Consider the following 19573-nt stretch of genomic DNA (forward strand, 5'->3'; position numbering starts at 1 on the left):
GGTCTTTGTTGTTGGTTCATTAAGTTGAGTGTCCAAACTTTAAATCACTGATTGTAATCTTGTGTATCATCATAGTTGATCAATTTATAGGCCATTATCTCTTCCCCGACTTTTTATTATGATACCTTCTTAGAGCAAAGCTATTACACAAATCAATAAGTCTGTTTTTCGTTATATTCGTACTATGAAGGAAATGTGATTAATTTGGCTTTCTAGAGAATATTTTTCTCCTGGCTAAATAGGTATCCGTTGTCATGTTTTTCTATTTTTTAATTTTATCATTCAAGGAACGATTTTATTTATGTTGATATACTATATAATTTTAAAATGGGAATGAACACTATTTTTTAAAAATTAAACTATGCTAAAGATATTTTATAATTTCATATGATATGTGAACATGAAATAAGAAAAAAAAAGAAAAAAGTCCAACATTGATCCAAGTGTAAAGTGAGTTTATGCTTAATCTGACTTTGACAAGAATAAATGTTAATGTCTGCATTCTTTGTCAGGCTAAGCTTTAGTTTTAATATTTTATTTACTTGGGGTGGGGCTATGAAATTGAAGAAATTTTTGGTCATTATAAACAACGGACAGTCATTTGACAGATTCTAAAAACACCTTGAGAATTTTTATAAATCATTAAAAATATGTAAAACAAGACATTTAAAAAACAGAATGAACTTGAAAATCCACCTGCTGCTCTACCTCTCCTTGGTGGCCACAGTGAACCTTGCTGCCAGCAACCTGGAGGCCCCTGCAGACAACCTGCTGGACCACCACGAGGACGATAGTGATTATGACAACCTAGATTTGGGCAGCAGCAGCAGCTCGTCGCTGACACCGTCAGCCGGCAGCACCACGGCTGCACAGCCGACGCTGACTATGGTCCGCGAGCTGCGGAATGTGACCAAGGAGGTGAACGAGGGGGTGAGATTGAGGTGTGAAGTTAAGGGGGATCCTCCCGCAAGATGGATCAAATGGTTCATGTAAGTATTCTATGATTTTGATAGCGCAGCTGCTCTATAACTAATGGAAAACTTAAAGGCGTTATCCTCTTAGAATTATTTTTTTTTATTTTGAAAATTTTTATACCCCCCCCCCCCCCCCCCACGAAATTAACTATGACTCTGGCAGATAACGACTATTTTAGGTTAGGTTAGTTTATAGGCTAGGGAGCCGTGCGCTGCGGCTAGACAGGCTAGGGGCGGAGCGCTGCGGCTAGGCAGGCTAGGGGCCGAGCGCTGCGGCTAGGCATGTCCATGTTATTTTAGTACTAATAATTTAAAAAATATACTGCATAAAATTGTTTAACTAAATACACTTTTCCTTCTTTGTTAAGGATTTTAATATGAAATTTTTGAATATGCATTGCCGCATTTTAAAACTAGTATGACAGCGTCCAAAATAGCGTCATATTAAAATCTAAAAAAAATCAAGTGACATACAGATAAAGTTAGATAAAAAGTAGTCAGTAAATCCAGCTTACTCAAAAAGCTTTTATTACTTTCAGGAAGGTTGGATGGGCAGCCAAATAGTTATAGATTAGCTTAACTTCAAAGTTTTCAAACTGAATATGTGTGTCTGTGTAGGTATATATATGTGTGTGTGTGTAAGTGTTTGTGTAAAATCCTGATCTGTTGATATAACCCAAACAAAAGCTTGGATAACCCAGTTTTTAAACAATCCCTATTTTCTTTTCAAACAATCTTTGTTTTCTCTATAGTAGCGAAGCTACTTAACTTCTAATTTGGTTGTTCGATGGTTTATCTGTCTGTAGGTTATAAAGAGTTAAGAAAGCTGAAAATCTTTAGAAAAAATAATTTACATTATAATACTTATGGAGTAGATACAATAGGAAAAAAATTGAAAGAATGCTTTAAATTTTATTAAAACCTATGCCTCTTTAAAAAAAAGTTTGAGGTTGCCCTGGTAGCATTGTTTATTCGACCTAGTTAGCCTTAAATATTATTTTTGGTTCCTTTTCAAACATAAGTGTTTTCATAGATTAATTCAAAAGAATTTGATAAGAATAATAAGTTCTTGAACTGAAGTATATTATTTCAATTCTCTAATATGATTAAAATTTGGTCAATTTAAAAGTAATTCTGTGTATGGTATATGTGAATAAAAAGAAAAAATAACAAGAATGACAGCTAACATAAAAGCGAAACCAAATAATTCAGACAATTAGAAAAATTATTAGTGTGACTTTGTGTTTAATAAGACATGACAAAAATTCCAATTTTAATAAGTTGCAAATTTCTGGAAATCCAGAAAACTTCGCTTTTAACATAGTTCCTAATTGCTCTTGGAATCTCAATTTAACATAAAAATCAATAAAAAATGTATTTCAGGAACGAAGCTCCAGTGATAGAGGAGCAAAGGAGAGTGAAAGTGAAAACAGCTCTCAACAATCCAAATCTACAGTATTCTGTTTTAAAGGTAGGTTTTTAAAAAATTTTAGTACAATGTCCTAGGAAATAGCTTGAAACCATCTCTAAATAGCTTACCTATATTAGTACACTTTTAAGATCTTTAATTGCAGAAAGACAGCTAAAACCTATTACAGAAAAAAATCAAATAATAATGTTACTTCCTTTTATTAGATATACTAAAAGCAATGGCATTTAAGTTAATTAGAAAATAAATGTTACAATTAAATATTAATATCATTAGAATGTGAATAAATTATATGTAAATTAAGAATATACTTTCCAACTTAATTTAATGCTTATTTCTTATACCTTTCCAAATAAAAATATTATTTTAGTTAGGGTTCGTTGTCTAAAAAGTAAAGCCCCCCAAAAATATAGGCACACATTTTCTAATGGTAAAAAAAAACAAAAATTCTAAATTTAGTTCGGTAAACAGCTGTTAAAATGAAAATATACTTTGTATAATACTTTTAACATTAAAGCCTTTAACCTGGAAAATATGGTAGCTTTAAACTAACAATTTACAATACATTTAAAATTGAACTATTTTTACCCCACCCTGGAATACATATATTGTCTTGACTGACTCATTAATTCATTTAAAGAGTAATAAACTGTCTGTTTGTTACGTAGTCTTCATAACCTACATTGTGCCTCGTCAGTGCACTACAAGAATCTTTATTAACTATATAATTTTCTTATAATGTCAAACTACAGTTTTAGGATAATTTAATGACAGTCATAAGAGAATAATTAAAAGGAAGCCAATCATAGGGTGGTAAAAGGGCGAAAATCTTATATTATGCTAAAAATGCCTCTAAAGCCTTTTGAATGTTGAATTGAAGAGTCATAACAGTCTTTATCTTAACGTTTGAGGGGGTTGGGGCGGTAAGAACATCTATTATCTTAAGGTTTAAAATGGAGGGGGGGGGGGGAGGGGGGGAGGGGTGAGGTCATAACATCTTTTATGTTCCCTCAGAGAGGATTATTTTATTTCTATATACCTACATTCTTTTACACACATACACTCTTCAAACATTTTATGTATACCTTCAATTTTGTTCCTCAAGAAATAATTTATGCCTCTTTGGCAGATTAAAATTTTTTTTTCGATGAATTCTTTGCAAATTTGGAATGAAGCTTCCTTGTTACCATGTAAGGTTATAGAAAGAGTTAAGTTAAGCATATCTATTATGGAATCACGGGATTGGGTCATGTTCAAATTTAGAAACCAGATCAAAATTCACCAACTATTTTGCCTACTATTCTTTAATCAAAGAATTTTTTCTTGAAACAAAAAAAAATAAAAAAATTGTATCAAGGTTCCCTTTTAAATTACAAAGTCCCCCAAAAAACCTTAACGATGCCTTTTAGGTCAAATTTTTAATTTAACATTGCATAATTACCTAATGTCAAGATTTTAAATTTAAGGTCAAATATTTTTGCGCAATCTTTCATATTCTGTGATCTGAGGTCAGGTTACTTTACTTAACATGATCCATTGCAGAGGTACCCTAAAATCCTAAGTTGGAGTCTTACTGTGAAGGTATATTGTGGAGTATTATGAATGCGACAACTATAATATATCACAAACCATATGAATTTGAGTACGAGGTTAGAGTGGCCACGCAATCCAACAAAAGTTTATTTTAAAGGTGTTTTTTGGTTCGAAAGAAATTGTAACAAAGAAAAAATGAAAATGCAAAGGAAAAGGAAAATGTTCCCTAATGATATAAAAACATTCTAGTTAGATTTTAATAAATGTAAACATTAAATTTTGATGAATTTTCTTGAGGGTCTTGGCTATAAAAATCAGACAATTTGTATAAACACTAATAATTCCTTTTGTGATTACAATTACAAGGTTTTCTTGGGAGTTTCTTTCATGTTTGATTTAAGGAACAAGTAACCATTTAGCTTTTTTTTGGTTACAAATTTTAGCTGTATCAAATTAGTAATGTAATTGTTTATATTTAGAGTGTTCTTTTATTTTTAAAAATCTTTTGATATTTTTCTGAAGTATTTCATTGTTATAAACATTTGGTAAATGTATCTAAAAGGATAAAACTAAGAAGTATAACAAATATCCATTAAAGGACTATTTATATTAATCTCCCTCTTTTTTGGAGGTTTTATAAAAGTTCATGTATTTAGGAACACATACGAATATTATATTTGTAGCACAGTTTCTAGAATTCTTCAAACCCTCTAGCACATTCTATATATTCTTGATCGGGCTTGAAGAAAAAATATCTAACCCCACATTCAAAACAATAATAGTTTTTTTTTTTAGATTTTAACCCAAAATATTATCTTTATACTGTTCGATGATTTTACTTGATGGAAGTGTATAAAAAAGGATGGTATGGACACTTAAAAGTAACATGGACTATCGAACTTGTTTCAATAAAAAAGAGCAGTCTATGTAAATGAAAATCTATTATGCTCATTGTTTATATGGGTATGGCTTTTCTGTTTACTTTTTGTACCTAAATGTGTTAAGCCTAACAAGAAAAGTATGAAAAAAGTAGTGTTTGTTGAAAGAAGCAAATTTTTATGTATTTTATACGATGCTGTGAGTATTGGTGCAAAAAACATGACGTAACAAAAAAAATTAGCCAATGAGAGTCCACTATAAATTTTACCATTGGTCAATAACGGCCTCTCATTGGCTAATTTTTTTGTTACGTCATATTTTTTGCACCAATACTCACAGCATCATTTTATACTCATAGATTTAAATTTTTTTACTCTGTAAAGATACATTTTTGTCTTTATTAAAAAGTAAATTGTATATGATATTTATTTACATCTCTTATAAATTTGGCTAAAATAATTTATAATTTTTTTTCAGCAAACACTAACATTAAGTAGTCATAAGAAAAGTAATGTTTTTTGTGGTGTTATGTGGTAATATTTAGGGAATGCTTACACGCTTTCTTCTGCTAATCCTTTTTTGGATGATTTATTATATATTGTGATTGGATGCTGTGAGTATTGGTGCAAAAAATATGACGTAACAAAAAAAATTAGCCAATGAGAGGCCACTATAAATTTTACCATTAGTCAATAACGGCCTCTCATTGGCTAATTTTTTTTGTTACGTCATAGTTTTTGCACCAATATTCACAGCATCTTGTGATTGTTGAAATAGGTAGATAGTTTGGACCTCTATTTTCGATCCTAATGACTCATATCAAACAGACAACTAATCCTTTATTATTGTTTGATGTTTGATAATTAATTTGTAATGCAAAAAATTAAGTCACCTACTACAGGGTCATTGCGTGTCTTGTGTACGTTTTACCTAAAACTTTTGATTAACTGGTTATTGAATAGATGTGTTACTTATTACAGAATTTACAAATTCTATGAATGTTTTTATCCTTGTTAATCATAATATGAAAGCCTTAAAGGCAAATGCATTTACTAGAATTATTAAGAAGTAGTTAAATAAAACAAAGAGAGAATAATTCTATATAATTTGGTTTCCAAGAATTAAGAAAAATAATAGTAAAGTAGCATAAGAGCTAGTTTATTAAGCAGTAGAGAATATAAAATTAAACCTATTTTTGATAGCCTAACTACTTCTTGATTTTTGTATTCTTCTATGTTTCGTATTCTCTCTTATTTATAGATCTTTCTACTTGATAATAGCGATATTCTTGAACAAGTATATTAATTCAAATTAATAAAAGAAGATAAAATATCTAATTTTATAAAAAATTGCTTACTTATCTTTACCCTTTTTTCATTTATGAACATACATTGTTTTAATTTACTTTTTAATCCTCTACAAAACCCTTAAATTTTGTTCTCCATCTATTGAAATAGGAATCAAATTAGGCCAAAGTTTTAAACAAAGGAAAAATATTATTGTCCTGATTGATATCAAATTTTAACATATCATTTAGTTATGGCAATTTCAATTTTGTATCTTTAACAAGGATGAAAACATCCACAAATTGGAAAAGTACAAAAAGGTGATTCATAGATCAGATATCCAGTGTCACTAAAAAAGTGATATATCTTAATGACAAAAATAGACGACCACGAAACATTTATAAAGAATTGTAGCATGATCGATAGACCAACGGAATATGTAACTTATATATTGATTGCTCATTTAAATAGGGAACCTTCACAAAAAATCAGCTTTATATTTAAAAAATTTCGTTTTCTATAAAAAGTATCAGGCTAACGGACAAACATATTGACGAATATGACAATATGAATTAAGCAAATAAACGGCAGTAAAGTGTCTGCTTAGTTCAGGCTTCTTATACCTATTTATATTCAATAGTAAAAGGCTTTAGAATCTAGACTGTTTTAAAAGTTTTTCAATTGAATTGAAAAGTTTTAAAAATAAAAATAATTTATTGAAACATCAAATGAAGCAAAAAAAATTCCTAGAAGTTTTATCAATAATATTTAAATTAGAATTCATGCAAATAACCAGTTTTTAGATATGTTCTTTTGATAAAATTAAATTCCTAGAATTGTCTTTTCCGTTTTTTACTATTGAGAGGATTTTAAAAAATGGTTTTGTTCGATTGATATTAATACATCAATGATGGCTTTATGGCGCATTTTTTCACAACCATTTTATCAGTTAGTCTAATCTTATTTAAATTAATGTCTGTCTAAGTGTCTGTATGGAGAACTTTACTAACTGATAAACCGATACGGTTCTCCTTTACAGTGAAGCGTCTTAATGACCAGAAAACGGAAGGTACTTACAGAAATACCCATAAAAAAATGCTACAGAAACATGTTTTTTCCTCTTTTCTTTTATGCTGTGTGGAATTTTATTTAATATAATAAAGTAAAATCAATTTAAAGACTTTAAAAAATCTGTGAAAGTGTATATTATCAAGTTTTCTTTTGACAAGAACTAAAATTATAGTATATATGAAATAAAATTATGGAGTAGTTTTTGGTATCCAATTACCTCTCTAGCTCTCTGTCCTAATGGACATAATAAATACCTACGGACAAAACAAGGTTAACTAGGTTAGGATAACAAGGACGAATATGCCTAATAAAAGTGTAGCTTTGTAAGACAAAAATTATTTTGTTCAAGTTAAATGCTACTATCCGCTTCTAACATTTCTTCTTTAACTATAATCTTTCAATGTCGATTATTAATAATTTGTCTGCAATGACGACTTTAATATGTTAGCCGTGACCACTTGGTACAAATTACTTACAAAGACAGACATACTTATACATGCAAATTTTATGGTAGCTTCGCATAAAAATAATTTAGCCCAAAGAAAAATAAAAACACACATATTTTGATATATCAATTACAACACATGGGCCAGGTAGTTGAGAAAATAAAAAAAATATAAATATTTTCTCATATTTTAACAATTTAGAATTTAAGGATAAAGTAAAAAGATAAACATAGCCTTACTAAAATCCAACCATTTTAAATAAATTTGATCTAAAAATAAACTATGAGTTTAATTTTCGAAAAAAATATTACAACTATCCTTTCATATAAAGAAGTTTCACTTTATATTAAACTGATTGAGTTCTCCTTTTTAGGGAAGGTGAATGGTTTAATGCATTTTATTCTTTATGATTTAAGTCTTGAAATGGGTTTAGGATATATCTGTCCTCTTATTTCCCCTTTGAAATTAGAGCTTCTAAATACTAGGGGCGCAGCAACTAGTAACGTATAAACGGAAGCTAATAAAATATTTTTTTTCAGATTCGACCTCTAGAATCATTGGATACAGGATTCTACCGCTGCGAGGCTGGTAATGATAAAGATATTGTCAGATCAAACACAATGACGTTAAAGGTAAGTTTTATATTAGTTTTCCTCTTGCAAAGGGTGCATAATTAGATGCCTGGTTTTTATCTATAATAAACATAAGCATAATAATAAACATAAACATAAAATCTAATAATCTTAAAATGTTTAAAAATCCGTTACTTTTAAGTCAGTTAAACAAGATGTTAAATTAGCTAAGTCAATAATTAGTTTTTAACAAGGACTATTACGTCTAATAAGCGAAGCTTTAAAAAAATATATTATATTCAAAGTATACAAAAGAGAATTTTCAACTTTTTGTAAAAAAAAATAGAAAAGTATATGTTTTTATAAAGTAAAAAATGCGTAATTTTATGCGTACAGTTAGTATGATTGTTTAGTAGCTTCGCCCTAAAAAAGGGAGGGGGCTATTTTCCAAACAATCATTAATAAGAAATCTACCAATAAAATTTTGAAATCTTAATTTCTAAAACTATACAGAGGTTTAATTTGGGGCTACACAAATCTAAAATGTATGGGAAGGTGATACAAAAAAAATAACTAAATAAGGGCAATTACGTCCGATGATAGCTAGACAAATTGATCAAGACCTTAACATGATACTTAACTTGAACAAAAGAATGCATCTTTGAGTAGCTACTTCACTGTCAAGGAACAAATATATATGTCCATAGAAAATAAATAGGAGCATGGAAAAAAAACGAAGTAGCGGGTTTCGTCGTAATTTCATAGTAGCTTTTCTCCTTTTCTAACCCCTGAGGGGGGCTCTAACCCTGCGGTGCCAATTTTCTTACCCTTCGGGGCAATCATTAACATTTACCTAACCTAACCTAAAATAATCTATCAAAAGCTAGTTTAAAAATACCCGCTTTTCTTTCCATTATCTAAGAAGTGTTATAAGATTTGTAATACCATCCTAACTTGGTTATGATTATTGCAAGAAAGAAATCAAGCTGAGATGATTTCCCTTCTTTCCTTACTTTCCTACTTTACTTTCCCCTCTCCTACCATTTTATTTTTCAACACATGAACTAAAGTAAAGGGACAGTCGTTGATATAATTAAAGCCACAAAAATAAAGCATTGTAGATCTGATTGAATAATCATCATAAATTACATTTAAAACTTTAATTAATTAACCTTATAACAAACTTAAACATCAGGAAAAAAGTGGTTGAACATAAAGTTGATAGTATTTTAGTTTATTTGAATTGGATGTCAAAGAATATTCATTTATATATGAAATAAAAAATGAAGTTTAAAAACAAATAAAAAATCTTCTAAAATAAAAGTAGTTTCTCTTGAAAGGCATTGTGGAAAACGAGAAAGATCATCTTATTGGTGCTTGTACCATATAACCAATTTTTAAAGTAAAAACATTGGTATAAATATAAGAAAGGTTAATCTTTCTTATTTAAATAATAAAAGTGTTATTAGATTCTTTAAAACATTTTCTATATTTCTATATGCCCTCAAAATACATAATACAGCCTCTTAACCATTAGAGTATTTAAAAAAAATCTATTTGTTTACTTGCTTCATTGTTTTGACACCTAACTCTGTGGGTTATTGCGAGGCACCTCCCATCATTCTCTCTTATATTTCTCTTGTTTTTCTTACTTTCATTGGCTTGCCAAGCTGGGATACAGGCATTGGTAAATGGTTGATATTTCAACACATGCCTCTGCATAATTAATTCTCTCATTAATTTTACAAAAGCATACTTCTACAGTTTTACTTAGAAATATTTTAAGAACAATGTTTGTATTTTTAAATTAGGAAGGCGTTTTTATTTATCAATCTTTCTTTACTTATCCTTTATCCCTTTATTTGCTTGGTATTTTTGTTTGTTTAGCGCATTCCAAGAAATTGTTGTACTAAGCTTTTATTTTGACTTTTATACTTATTTACACATTTTATGTGTATTACATTTTTTCTTGGTTAGAGAAAGAAAAGTTTGAAGAAAAAACTAATTGAGTGCTACACATTTTAAATGCAGCATTAACAAGGATGACAACATCCATAAAAGCGAAGCACTGAAACGGTAGGACAAACGGACATTAACACTTGTATAGTATCTGAACTGAATTATCAGAATTTAAAAGTATAAGAGTCGAAGCAAAATTGTAAATAAATTTGTTAAAAAACTGCTTGAAGTAGGATAATGTTTATGGACATACTCACATTTTTGGACTTGATTATAGAGTTGCTTCGCTTATAATATTGTTCTTTGTTGTTCCAGGAATCAATATACCAAAAATCAGATCAAACGGATAATTAGAACACTTGAAAATTTGTTGTTAAAAAAGTAGAAAAATCAACATGTTTAAAATGGACGTACGGACATTCTGGAAATGATTATAGAGTTGCTACGCTTTCTAGATTGTACCCAACTACTACAGGAATCATCATGCAAAGTTTGAAATCGATAGGACAATTCTAACATGCCTAAATTAACGAATAAAAGCTATCTATCTCGGACGGACAACATCCATAAAAGCGAAGCACTGAAACGGTAGGACAAACGGACATTAACACTTGTATAGTATCTGAACTGAATTATCAGAATTTAAAAGTATAAGAGTCGAAGCAAAATTGTAAATAAATTTGTTAAAAAACTGCTTGAAGTAGGATAATGTTTATGGACATACTCACATTTTTGGACTTGATTATAGAGTTGCTTCGCTTATAATATTGTTCTTTGTTGTTCCAGGAATCAATATACCAAAAATCAGATCAAACGGATAATTAGAACACTTGAAAATTTGTTGTTAAAAAAGTAGAAAAATCAACATGTTTAAAATGGACGTACGGACATTCTGGAAATGATCATAGAGTTGCTACGCTTTCTAGATTGTACCCAACTACTACAGGAATCATCATGCAAAGTTTGAAATCGATAGGACAATTCTAACATGCCTAAATTAACGAATAAAAGCTATCTATCTCGGACGGACGTACGGACGGACCGACCCTAATTATAGAAAAGCTTCGCTTTTAAAAAGCAGACGCATAGTTTTATAATTAATTTTTTAAACTTATTCTTTGCAGTTTTTTGTGTTTTCATCGGTTTATTAAAAAAAAGAATAACTGCAGCGGCTGCTAAGCCACATTTTAAAGTTACTAAAAAACCAATAGATCAATGTATACATAAAATATACCATCAAAATTGTAGATTGAAATGAAGTTTTAAATTTGCAATGTAATATCAGGTAGTCAAAAATATTCTCATGTTTTGCATTTTTTTGACATATCTATTTATATCAAACATAACTCATACACACACACACACACACACACACACATACCCTTCAGATGTCCGCATATAAATTTAGTTATTCTGCAATATTATTGGACAGTGTTTATGCTAAACTGTAAGAGATTCATTACATAAAAATGCTTGAATAGTTATTCATTGCATCGAATTATAGACAGCTTTTCACGGATATTAAAATAAAAATTTTAAGAATAAAACTAGTATTCTTGGAAAATTGTCTTATACGATGCTATATATGATTTTTTTCAGTATGGCTGAGAACTGGCTCTAATCCAGCGGATATTGATTGGATTCAAAGCCATACTGGAAATGGTTTTACACAAAAAAAAGTTCTTATGGGAGGGATATTACCCTTTGAATTATATACAACAATGTAGACCATTCGTAATTTTAATAACAAAAATATGCAACTTTATTTACAATAAGGTATATCATGCTGTTTTTAGGGACAACTTTATTGGGCATCCATATTTTATAATTTATGCTATGGTAGAGTGCATACCATGACATGTTATTCAAACAGGAATACAGAGATAGGAAGATTCATTTCATTTTACTGATTCTTCAAACATTTGCAAAGGTAACAAGGTAACAAAGCATGTGAAATGTAAATTTTATATACCTAATGTTTTTAAATACTTGAATTCATACTTGAAAATAACAACTATGCAATAGTTTTTATAGCCCTTCCATAAAAGTAATGCTGAGCAATGATTAGGTTTTCACTAAAGAAGTTTTGGATTATTTCTCTAAACATATTAAAAACAAATTCGGCGGTGATAGGTTTTATATGTATTTAAATGCAAATATAAAACAAAGTCTAATAAATGCAGGAATCGATATCCCTTTATTCATGTGTCCGCAAATCCATTCCAGGGTTGCAATTTTATGCAAATAATATCAGATATCTTAGTTTACACATTCATACAAAATAACTAAAAAAACTTTAGTATGTTTAGCTTAAAGACATTTGATATACAATTTACCAAGTTTAGAAAATAACCACTTGATTGAATAACCATATTTGGAAGGTTGCAAAAGTTGAAGTAGCTTATAGTGCCTAATAAAAAATGACATCATCTAATACAAATTACCCATGGTACATACATTTTATCATTAGCCAATTACATTATATACTGGTCTATCATTGGTCATTTGTATTGCATGACGTAATTTTTTATTAAGCTCCATAAGTGCTTCGTAAAAGTTATGAAGATGGGCCTGTTTATGAGCAATGACATTTTTTCTCTGATTATAAATTCTCGATACACACCTTCCCATCCAGACAACCCTAGGCAAAAAAACAGGTTCATTTCCAATGACAGCAAAATTAAACTCTTAAAATTAACATTGAATTTCTGAATTGGATATTATTTGAATCAACATATGAACACTTTTATATGACTTTTCCAATGACACATCCACAGCTTTCAAATTTGCTCAAAACTTTCAACAAAAATGGCATTGGAAATTTTCAATTTTGCACTTTTAATTTTTTAATAACGCAGCTACTCTATAGATGACCATTCCTGTCCGTCTGTCCATCAAAAAAGAAACAAAATCACTCTTTCTCTCTCTATAACAGCTCTACTCTTATCTAAATTTACTTCAACAAATAAACTCGCTACTATGGGATGTAAGTAACCATCCTTGTTTTTAAAAAATATTGTTCATTTTCTATTTGCAAAATTATTTTAATTATAGATTTTCATTTCAAATTCCGTTTTTATGTTATTTTCGGAGGAGGGGCATTGTGGTTATGGAAGGACGAATATACATAAAAGGCCAGCTAGCTTTTTTTCATTAAATCATTTAATTCTGTTTTCTTTAGGTTGAGATTGGAACGGGATCAAGAATAGAGAGGGTAGACGAAGATTCTGATTATATTCATGTTCCGGATACTTTTGATGTAAGTATTTCATAGTTACTGCTACTTTGTCAGGCGAATTTTATTATTAAACCAGAATGTTAATACATACACAATTGAAAATATTTTCTTATTTTCAATTTTTTTGTTATGCTCTTTGTAACAATGTTATTTTGAATTAATAGAAATTATTTTTAGGACCCGTTCGCAAGTTTTAACCACGTAGGACAAGTAGATGGGCTGCCCAGCCACATTGAGTTCCAGGGCAAAGGGCCTGACCATTTTGACAATCAGGTAAGCTTCATTTCCAGTTTTTAGTTACTTTGTAATAGCTCTGCCTAATTAAACAGTAAAATTTCCAATGAAAACATTCAGTAAAAGTTAATGAAATTAAAAATATTTAATTAAAAAAATTTGAAATTAACTAATGAAATTAAGCATGAAATATGTACTAGTGACTTATTAGTTTTAGTTTTTATTCTGACTCTTAATTTCATCTTAAGCAGGAAATAAGTATTAGCTCTATGTGATTAAAAAAGACATTATTTTTTAACTCTTTCAAATACTATAATATATAATAATAATATAATATAGAAAACTTAATATTTATTATGTACATAAGGATTTACTTACTTAGTCTATTATTTAATTTTAATTTTGATTTGAATGTTTGAATGTAATAACATCAGCTTTAGATAATAGAATTGAAAAAACTTTTGTAATGATTTTTTTTGCCAATGCCATTGCCTATGCTTAAAATCCCTGATATTTTTATAATTTGATTACATCAGCAAGTTAAAAAAAAGAATTATTTGCATAAAATTTTATATATTTTATAGAATCCCATAATTTGCTAGTTGATCATAGATTCCCCATTTTGATATTGATCAAAAACTAAGATTTTTTTTCTAAAATTATACAGTACACCCCACAAATTTTTAATTAAAGTATATTTATCGCTTACAAAATTAATTTGAAGCCCATTTTTTGTTAAAATAGGCAATATGTTGCTTTTGTGGAATTTTTGTTGTTGATAATCTTTAAATGTTAGTTTTTAAACAGTATTAAAAAATAAAGAAGAAAGAGGGGTATGGGTTGCTCATTGCAATTTAGAGGATTTTCTTAATATTTCAATATTCAACACCTCATTATTCTTAGAAAATATTCAGGCATTATAAGGATAGTTAAAAAATATTTTTTCTTATGTATCTCCTAATAAAAAAATGAAAAATTTAATCTTTCTTTAACAATAAAATAAAGTAAAAAGACTAAATTATCTTCCATTAACCTATCATTGTATTCTTGGAAAAAATATCATAATTGAAAAAATGTTCGAAATTAGGAATTCAAGAAAATAATAATTTTCATTTCAAATTTCATTGAAATTTTACAAATTGATAATAAGATTTATAAAATAATCTTGCAAAAATCATAATTTATTATGTTGTATTATCATATCATGATACTAGCGGCTACGCCCCTAGAGGCCTCTAGTGGCACTTTAAATGTTTTTGTTTGTTAAAGTCTACGATAATTCTTTATATTACGGATACCTCTTAATGTTACGTTGAAGTCTCCCAGATTTTAAGAAAATTTTCAATTTTTTTGTCATTTCTTTTGGGAGGGTAGTAGTACCCTCCCCCAAAATAGTTAAAAACCTTCCCAGGACATATGAGAATCTACCCTGTTAAGGAGAACCCGATCGGTTCAGCGGTTAGCGAGATCCTTCGGTACAGACACACAGATACACACACAGACATCCTGTTACTTTAGTATAAGGATTTATACCAAAAGCCAACTAGAGGAAGTAACTAGGTCTCATTCTATTGGATTGATTTAACTATCAACTTAGCACATGACAAATAAGATACTTCTACTCTAGAAATAAATATACAAACATCCAAGTACTTTAGGATGTATTGTTATTAATAGGATAAAGATTGCAAAAACGAAAAGGTCAAAAAGCCTGAAGCTGTCTACAGGCGGCTGAAAGACGACAGCTGCGAAAATCAAAATATTTTCTATCTTGATGAAGATCTACATCAATCAACACACACATAAATTTACACCCAGACACACACACACACACATACATACTCATCTGCACACCCACACACACAAATTCGCACAGGCACACGCACACAAATACTGAAGAATTTGCCCTTTTGCAAGATATTTCTGCAAGGAATAGAAATAAGTATTCTAAAAAAAATAATGTTCGGATGTAGAATAACAGGGGAAATGTTTAATGTGAAAACAAAATAAAAAAAGTATTAGTAAAATGTGACAATCAACGATAATTTTTTTTTTTTCAATAAATGCTGGCTTCAGAAGTTATATTAATGTATTAAATGCAAGTCTAGATTGTTTTAAGAACATTTATTTCTGCTTTTGATTTTAGCAAGTATAAACATTGATAACAAAATTATTTGCACAACCTTAAAATAAATCTGTAGAATTTGATAAACTATGTTGAGGTCATCTCATAATTGTACCTCCATAAATTTTCCATAAACCTATTTTTTAATAGTGCAGTTACTCCTGAGCTCCACCAACAAAATCTTAGTTGGTAAAACTTTTGAAATTTATACAATGGCCGATAAATTGATGTACATCCCCTATGATGATACACAAAATTACTCCTTCATTAGATTGTAATTAGTGGTTTAAACGTTTAGACACTTAACCTAATAAACCAACCAATTAAAATTCAATAAAAGTGTCCAAAGTCAACGAATAAAATGATTTATTATAAAACTTTGGAGACTAGTGCAGTGTAATAAACAGTCCAATGTCCCCTTCCTTCTTGAATATAAAGCTCATATATTAACACTACCAAAAAGCACCAAAATAATTGTTTAATTACGTCTTCATTTTATACATATGAAAATCTTGTGCTAGGCCTTGTCAGTATGATTTGATTGCCTTAAAAAAATCCAAATATTTTGATGTATGTATCTGTAGATGAATTTTGATGATAAAAACATGAACTCAATCAAATAGTTTCGTGTGCACTTAAACTACAAGTAATTTTTTTTTATATTGATATTTAAGAACAAAAATATTTCTTTAAAAAACAAGAATGATAACATTAATAAAGGCTAAATTGATTTCTGCAGCCAATTAAAAATTATAAATCATGGAAGCTTTTTTTATGTAAAAATCAGAATTCTTAATATGTTGGTTCTTATATTTTAATTTGTAGTACCTATCGTTCTTAAACCTACAACCAGCATGTAAATTATTTAAAATCATACCAAATCGTTAAAGAAATATTTATGTAAAACAAGCTTAATTTTAATTAAACGCCCGGGGTGAAATATAGAAAAGCCTCGTTTTGAAAAACTATATTTTATAAGATTTAAAAGTTGTGTTGGCTATAGAGTAGCTTTAAATGTAAAACAATACAACATAATTAGCTTTCATAGAAGGGAAAAAATAAAATTACATAATATTATCTTTTTTTTAATATTGAACATTTATAATCTTACAATTGCAAGGTAAATCATTTTGAAGAATTATTTTTTTCAAATTTCGCCAAGTTGTTCTAAACTTACTATCCATGAAAGCAAAGCTCTAAAATTTATACAATTTGCCGAACGAACATAAACACTTGTTGAAAATTCTAACATTCTTAAATTAACGAAAAGAGCTTATTGAAACATACGGACTGAAGTAAGGACAGACCCTAATTATAGAAAAGCTTATATACTTGTATTTAAAGTTAAGAGTACAGCTGCTCTTTATATGATAAATTGGTATCATTAAAATGTCTGTAATTAAAGACTGGCCTTGATCTTAATGTTTTAATGTTACCAAGTGTTAATTACAAGTAAATTTAACATCTACTACTTGGCCCCTTAATGATTCTAATCTTTGGCAAATAAGTTTTTATTAACTTGAGTTTCTAATTAGCAATAGTTGTATTAATTGTATCTATTATATTTTCAGTTTTTTTTAGCGAAGATGCATAATAACTCACTCTAAGATAGAAATTTGCTCGGCTGCTATCAAAGATACAATGCCAAGATTTTTGAGCTTTTAATGTCTGTCTTTTCTGCGTCTATATCACCATGGAAACTTTGCTGCTATATGATATAGGATCCTGAAATTTATATTCCCCTGACTAATACAAATATTCCAAATCCCATTGATATATTGTTAAAATTAGTCTTTTCTGTGCTTCGCCACTTAGTGATAGTTTTTTTGGTTTTAATAATTAATTAAAGTAAGTGTTTTACCGTAATAATCACATTTAAATATCAAACCTAGCAAAATTTATAAGATAAAAAAATTCTAATTTTTTAAGATTTACATAGGATCTAGGGGAGAAGAAAAAAAATATGATGTAATATTTAATGAATATTATTAATATAAATATTATTCATCCTCCAAATAAGAAACTAACACCAAAGAAACTAAAATCTTCAATTTTCTTATCCCTGAATCTGAAATTGCTAATATTGTAAAGTGTTAAATCCTTTATCTTATAATGATATCACCAATAAGATAAAAGTGTTCCTAAAATCAACAAAAAATCTTCGAAAAATAGAAAAAAGTAATTTTAAAAAAGTTTTAAGTTTATCAGGATATTAAGAACACAAAATATTATATTAAAGTATTTAGGTAAGGTCTGGTTAACTCAAGGCTAAACGATCTTCACAGGGCCCAGGAGAGGTGGTTATTTTGTTGCCATTTCGATGAATTTTAATAATTTTTTTGTTGCTCAAATGTTAATGATAAAACATACAAATGATAACATAATCGAAGGGATAATCTATTTCAAGTTTTAGATTTCAACTGCTTTGCACTTCCCTATATTAAGGGATATAGAGATGAGCCAATGAAAAAAAAATTTAGCTTACTTCAATTAAAAATGAACATAATGTTGTATTTGTCTCGATAAACTGTTTTATTTCAATTGCAACCCCTAAAAAACAAATATCTATATATATAGCTTCAAAATCATTGGAAATGATTTATTTTCTTCTATTTACCGTTTCCTGTATTCCAGCTCTTATATCAAAACGAAGTGATAAAAACTATCATTATTTTATCCAAATTACGATAAAATGTAACTAGATACTTTCTCGATCATCCGAATAACATTATGAAACAATTAAAAATACTATTAATATATTTATGAAATATAATAAATAAATATTCCAATACATATTAAGACATATTTAATAGATTTTTTTAAAATAAGAAGAGTTAAATTACTGTCTTTCTTTTTGGTGAATTATTAGGCTTAATCAATTGAGATTTTCTAGGCTAAAAGACATTAACGACGTAAGTATAAACATCAAGAACTATAGAGCAAATTAACCACCTACTAAATATAAATACTCCTTTTTAAAGTTCAGAACTTTTATTTTGCAAAATAAGTTTTGTTTTCGTGATTAATAGTGTTAAATATAATTTATTATTTATAAACGTTAAATATGCCATAAAATATAAATAAATGAGTTATAACTATTAGTGGCAACAATAGATATTTATTAGAATAGTAAATTTGTTGCCTTTGCGGCTTAGAATCCGTTTAATTTCTGCTGGATACAAACCATAATTGTCAGGGACGTCAAAGATTCTTATTTTAAGGGGGATTCCAAAGGTTTGAGGGGGGTTAAATTAAGATTTAAAATTTTTAAAAGGGTGAAACAACTCCATCACCCACACCATTAGACGTCTATGCTACTTGGTTTAATAGACAATAAAACTCCCTTCAAATTAATGCATAGGTACATACATTTTTATTTTAATGAAGATTGCGCTTGAAACTCTTTGGAGTACGTATGAAATGTATACCAACTTAAAGTGCCTAATAAAAAATGACGTCACACAATAAAAATGTCCCATGATAGGCCAGTATACATTTTAATTGACCTATGGTAAAATATAAAATATAGATTTATAACCCAGACAACTACTAGATCCAGTCTGCTAGCAAATTGCTTTCTGCTATTATAGCGACTTAGCTTTGTCAATATTTACGACGCTAATGGCTGATATTCAAAGACCCGATTGAGGAAATACAAATATTTAACCCCTTTCCCCTGTATTGTTTTACTTTATTATTTTCTCCTATATGAGACTTTACTTTGCATAACTGTTGTTACTCTATATAATATCTTTTGAGTCTACCCTACGAAGGTGAAACATGCAAATTGCTTGAAATTGGATAATAATGATATGTTAATTCTACTA

The 19573-nt window shown here is 28.8% G+C and overlaps 1 protein-coding gene across 1 annotated transcript in view; it reads left to right on the forward strand.

Annotated features, from left to right (window-relative positions):
- The first annotated feature begins 678 nt into the window (after positions 1–678).
- LOC145313700 (inactive tyrosine-protein kinase transmembrane receptor ROR1-like) overlaps positions 679–19573 on the forward strand; it is a 63997-nt gene continuing 45102 nt past the window's right edge. Inside the window, exons 1-5 of the mRNA XM_080153250.1 lie at positions 679–989; positions 2358–2445; positions 8158–8250; positions 13331–13408; positions 13565–13660. Coding sequence (XP_080009376.1) covers positions 679–989; positions 2358–2445; positions 8158–8250; positions 13331–13408; positions 13565–13660 — 666 coding nt within the window. The remainder of the gene's footprint in view (positions 990–2357; positions 2446–8157; positions 8251–13330; positions 13409–13564; positions 13661–19573) is intronic.

Source organism: Acartia tonsa, chromosome 3, assembly GCF_053477335.1.
Source record: "Acartia tonsa isolate MP-2025a chromosome 3, ASM5347733v1, whole genome shotgun sequence".
Taxonomy (NCBI): domain Eukaryota; kingdom Metazoa; phylum Arthropoda; class Copepoda; order Calanoida; family Acartiidae; genus Acartia; species Acartia tonsa.